The following is a 6,133-nucleotide window of genomic DNA, read 5'->3' on the forward strand; positions in this document are numbered from 1 at the left end:
TGTGCTTTTGAAATTCTTTCTCTTATTTCTGCATCTGTTCATCCCTTTCAATCAACAATTGTACGAAGTTGAGTAAATTTTTCTACATCTTCTATTTCGCCACTTTCAAATTTAGCTGCACATTTAGTCTTGTTATTTATTTTAAAAAAGTTACTTTTATTTTTATTAATTTTCAATTCAACATCTCCTGCCTATTTTTCAAAATTTATAGTTTTAGATTGCAGATCATCAAATTTGCTGGTAAATCAAACAATGTCATCCACAAAATCCAGACATTCAAAAGTTGTAGTGAAGTTCCATCGAATTACTATCTTTCAGTCGTGGAATATACTTTCCGTTTTCCTATCAATTATAATTAAGAGCAATGATTCTGTCACCCCTGTTTAAGAATGCCATACTACTCTAGAATTTTCCAAATTCTATTAATTCAATTCTATTTGAATTTTAAGCTATTCTATTAATAGCGATAATTCTAGAATTTCTCTCTATTAATAGAATTGAAAGCTTTCTGGAAATCAATAAAATTTATGTACAGTGAAATGTTAAATTTGTGACTTCGTTCAATAAATTTCTTTAAAGTAAATATTTGCGAATTCTTCCTGCAATACTTCTAAAACCGACTTGTTCTTCACCTTCTACAATTTATTTTTTCAAAACTAATATCAATCCAAACATAAAAGTAGCAAAACCAAATATACCTCCCACCTTTCATTAGTGTATATGTTACGGTTGAAGTAATAAATCTGGTTATTATTAATACTGACTGGTAAATATTAATAATAACCACATTTTTCTGTCAAAGTGAGAAATATCGCAAATTATTCACTTTAACCGGTATTTATTAATAATAATCAATTAAATTTTGTCAATGTGTTTAAACGGTTTATATAGCATTGGGACATGGGTGTGCCTCTTGTATATGCATTACGGTTAAAGTGATAAATCCGGTTATTATTAATAACCAGTCAAAATTAATATTAACAGCTTCTTTTGGTCAAAGTGTTTAATAAAAAGTGGATATTTCCGTATCGTGGTCTGTGGCATAATAATCTCCAAGTCTTTGCCACTACCAGCAAACTAAGAAGAACGTCACAGAAAGGGACCATCTTGAAGGGTATAACTTGCAGCCACCCCCAGGCTAACATCTACGTGCTTTGTTGTTGCTGTTTTATCTTTGTTTTTTCTTCTTTTTTTTAATTTTTCCAGCTTAAATCAATTTAGCGCCTGGGCGATTGTTGTTGGCGTGGCAGATCACAATATGGAAATATCCCCTATAGAAACGCGAAAAAATGACATTGATCAAACTTCATTGGTTATTATTAATAATGACTGGCTAATGTGATAAAGTCGCTTAAATTATTCACCCTTATTCTAATAATGTGTTGGTAAAATTTTATCATAGGGATTTTTTTCCTTTTATTTCAGATATTTTGTGGAACCATGTAAGGTTTGTCTGCTATAGAAGTAAAGAGATGTAATATTGCTTTTATGATTGAACCTTTAATAAATATTGAAAATGTAAATGAATAATGTTCTAAACGTTGCACTTGATATTAAATGTTTTATTTTTTAAATTAATTCTTGTATTATTTAAAATGCAAAGCACATTTAAAACCTATAACAAAAATAATAGGGTACATAAAAAGTATGCTCTTTATAAAATACAGTTGTTGTTTTTCTTTCAGTTATTAATAAATTTGAATTTATATAGTATATGTTACAATGAATTCGTCCTAAAATAAATCTTGTAATTTTTAATTAAATTATATTATACCAATTGTGTGAATGTTTAAGTGGATCATATACCAATATTGAATGTTTTAAATTTTACAATTATAAATTGTAAGTATTACAGTGAATTCATGAAAATCAATTCTCTTGTATTTAAAAACAATTTTTTCTTTAAAAAATTGGTATTTCGTAAAAGTGATGTTCCTTATAATAATTGCAGTTAATGCATTGTAAATGAACCTGATGACAATAAAAGTTTTGAGACATTACTGTGGGAGGTATTATTTATAATGCTTTTTTCAGAGTAAATTTAAAAAATTGAATTGATTTGATAGATCTAATATCTTTGTTATAAATATTTTATGAGTAAAAAGTAAGTCGAAAATCATATATTTCATACATTAAACCCTCATTTCTCCTAAAGAATTTATTGAAAATAACTCTTTTATTGGATTAAGCGTAAAAAATTAAATTTGAAAAAATGCCTCACTTCTCTAGATAGCAATGTCAGTTGTCATCACATAAAACCTTTTTAAATTTTTGAATTCCTAAACTATTAAATCAGACAGCTTAGTTTTATTCTCATTTGACTTAACGTAATGATATACATAGTTAAAGATACCTCACTTGCCTAGTTAGCAATGATAGATTCGTAAATAGGTATAAATAAAAAACTGTACTTTTAAACATAAAACATAAATAACTTCGATAATATTTGTCACTCGATTCAGCGTATAAAAAATCGTAAAAGTACTATATAGTATTTAAGTCTATCCCCCTTATACTTTTAAAATGCAATATGAAATACATTGATATTATTTTCATACTATGAGTAAGAAATCCTTTTTATACTATGCTGCTCCACCAATGTGGAAGCATTTTTATCACAGAATTTTTATTTGCAGATAAATAAAGACTTTTTCAAAATGCACAAAATTAAACTCATATCAATTCTATAACCTCTGTGATTTTCTTTTCCTCCCATTACAAACAGCGTTGAAAAACTATGAGATAATAACATCTCTCAAAAATATTAAATATTAGCTAAAAGGTAAGATAAATAATGAAAAATGGTACGAGTAAGCGTGTGAGCAATCGAGCAACCCTATCGGTAACTTCGAACTGTGAAATAGCCTTTGGAGTTGAGGATAGCATGAAGGTTACGTTCACGGTTGCTCTTATTTTTCTTGGCGATTTTTCCTTTTCAAACATTTAAAAAATTTTACTCAATGTTTTGCTAGCTTACATCTTTGTGCAATCAAAAAAGAATTCATTTAAAGTTCTTTAATTATTTTTTATCTGTTATGCTATATGCTATTATAAGCTCAGTGATGAACGTGCATTGGATGGGAGGGCTACATTGCATTAGTATTTCAAACAAAGTGTATAAAAGTACCGTGCCTATAGGTACGGAAGCTCACTGTTTGGTTAATGACAATAACAAGTACGGGATCTGCCTACCATTTCCGCTTATTGACTAGTAATGTAGTTAATGTTATTCACCGTCTATCCAGAAATAGCAAACAAATTTCACAAGAAATCTTTGGCGCCATAACAGAACGCGACTCTTCCTTTTTTCTAGTCTTTCCTCTTTAAAAAAATATCCATAGATTTTATACGTAAAACATAAATTAAAAATATCCATAGATCCAATTCGGTGAGATAGATTTTTAGGGAATTAAAATACCTTCATCTCAGATAGCAAAGTAGTGCTTTGCCGCATAGTGAATCCAAAAGCAGAACAACTACCACCACTTGCGAACGAATTTTTCGCTGGAAGCAAATCTTTTACCTGAAGCTGAAAAAAACTCTGGAAATACTGCCCCCTACCATAGAGGAAAAAATATTTCTGAAGCATTCTATTTTCATGTTGATGAGTTCACATCACTTCAAAAAAGAAAAATTAAAGTTACTGGGACACTTCTGATATTCTTCCATGAAATTATTATTAAAACGATGTCATAATTCGTAATCGAAGTAACCAATAAATGATGCTTTCTTAAATACTAGACGATCTTATTTTATCTACTTTCACTAAATTGGGGAAGAATATTTCGTCGCGAATAGTTGTAAATAATTCTACTTAGTTGCTCATACATAACTGCGTTATTGCTTAATTTCATTTTACATTGAACTAGACATTATTTTTAATCGTTGATAAGCTTTTCAGTTTTTTTTCTTCCAAAATATTGATAAATATATATTGATAAAAATTACTTTTCATAAAACACAGTTTGATTTTAATACAATAATGTTTAATTTTTAGATGACTGAATGGAATTATATTTAAGTTTTATTAATTTTAATTAAATATTGTTTAGATCTTATTAATTTTTAAATAACATTGTCTAAATTGTATTAATTTTAATACAATCTTGTTTGAATTTTATTAATTTTAATGGAATTTGTATAGGGTACAACAAATAAACATTTTTGCCACAGATATCAAGATTTTGGTTTGTTTCTCTTTCTCTCTTTGTTCTACCTTCCCTTGAGTTTGGGTGACTTTTTTTTTCATTTCAATGCAGCAGGCGATACTGACATTATCTTAACGCAGTACAGAGATCAAAAGAAAAATACAAATACAGAAAGAGATGAGATATACAAAATACAAAAACAAAACCTCAACAAAAAAATTAAATCAAGAATTTAAATTGAACAAAAGTTCTCTGGCCTCCCAGTATCGGGAGTAGATGCAGTTCTTTGTGAGATGTTCAGCATTCATCGTCGCACCACTGTGATAGATGGGACAGGCAGGATTGTCCACTATTTTAAGACGGAAAAGATTAGCGTATAAGCAATCGTGCTTGGTAGCAAGACGAAAGGCAGATACAGCACTGCTTCTTGGGCAATCAAGGAGATTAAGGATGTCATTTCTCCACAATTTCTCTTTTGTCCGTTCTTTTAGCAATGATATATTTGTTGATGTGTAGATTAAAATCAATCAGAAGATCAAAATCGAAACAAAGAGATCTCGGCTGCAAAGCTGTCACTCATTTAGCACCACCCAGGAGGCACGTGTAGCTTTAGGGATGCTACGGACGCGAGTAACTTTGCCTCCCGTTTGGGTGATGTTGATCCACCTATAAGGTGCCCACGACAAAGATGTAAAAATACCACCCGTTATGTACCACGAGGTTATATGCTACCGAAAAAAGCGAACATTGGAGAAAAAAATTTAAATGCTCCATTACTTTTTTAGAAATGAATTTAGACAAGTATACGCTAATGCTATGCAGAAAAACTAATTAGAAAGAGAAAAACCGATCTTCTTTAGTTAAATAAGCATTAAATTTTCAAACTCACCTTTTTCGTTGCTAAATTCTACGCTAAAGGAATAAACACCATAAATGAAGCAAGTAGAGAACAGTAAATATGTTAATATTTTAGTCATTATATTGAAACAAAAAACATTTCTTACGAAATAAACCTTTAATAAAATTGCGGAGAAGCGCTTAAGAAAATCTTTAAAAAAACTGATAGGGAAAAATATTAAAGTACTTGAGAAACCTAAGCTTACATTATCTTATCAGGATTCGAAATTCTTAAAAGAAAGATGAAAATAAATCTAAGCAGAGCTAAATGTAACTGATATCAGAATATAACTGATTACAAACACAGCATTCACATTATCTTTATTGACCATGCTCTTAATGCTCAATATCATCAGATGCAATTTATTTGCCCCATACTGCAAAAACCTCTCTTTTAACCGGGATGTTTCCAATATTGTCTCATTACGTCACTATGTGGATATTTTCGGGGGGGGGGAGGAATGTGCGCTTAAGCATTCTCATCTTAGAACACCATCTTAGAATTTAGTATCAATAGATCCATGGAGATATCAAATTATATCAATGATATACAACTTCATAATTCACTTTTTCACCTTATTTACTTCACTTTTTATCCTTTTTAACATATGAAGAGAGATTTCTTGTATTCTACCAGGTTGCGCTGGTTCTGATTAAGTAGCTATATTTTATCCATTATTTTGAATCAGGTTCTCAGAAATCTTCACAGATCCATAAGTGTTTTTTATTGTTAACCTTGAAAAGGCAGATTATAAATAATGTGAGGTACTTCTTTTTCTAGTGAAACAGGATATGATAAAACAGTTTGGTTATCAATTATAAAAGGTGGGATGCGACTTGAACTTTATCAAGCAGTAGAAGTTAAAGATGATTATTTGCTTACATCAGATCTTAATACAAATTGTTTATTTCTTTTAAAATGAAAGGTGTTTACCGGAATTTCAGATAAAAGTTATGGATTCATAAAAAAACAGAGATTAACATAGGGGGATATTGCTTTAATGCTCTTATTAAAAAACATTCCTTCAATTATTTTCCTTATATACATACATATATATAAGTGATGAACGTGCATTGGATGGGNTTGT

The 6,133-nt window shown here is 29.7% G+C and overlaps 1 protein-coding gene across 1 annotated transcript in view; it reads right to left on the minus strand.

The window, feature by feature from the left end:
- LOC107446126 (neurogenic locus notch homolog protein 1) overlaps positions 1 to 5,267 on the minus strand; it is a gene marked incomplete in the record, with an annotated part of 98,987 nt that extends 93,720 nt beyond the window's left edge. The window contains 1 exon segment of the mRNA XM_071184773.1: positions 5,038 to 5,267. Within this exon segment, the coding sequence (XP_071040874.1) occupies positions 5,038 to 5,125 (88 nt within the window).
- Between the last annotated feature and the right edge of the window lie 866 nt (positions 5,268 to 6,133).

This window comes from Parasteatoda tepidariorum, chromosome 9 (assembly GCF_043381705.1).
Source record: "Parasteatoda tepidariorum isolate YZ-2023 chromosome 9, CAS_Ptep_4.0, whole genome shotgun sequence".
NCBI lineage: Eukaryota > Metazoa > Arthropoda > Arachnida > Araneae > Theridiidae > Parasteatoda > Parasteatoda tepidariorum.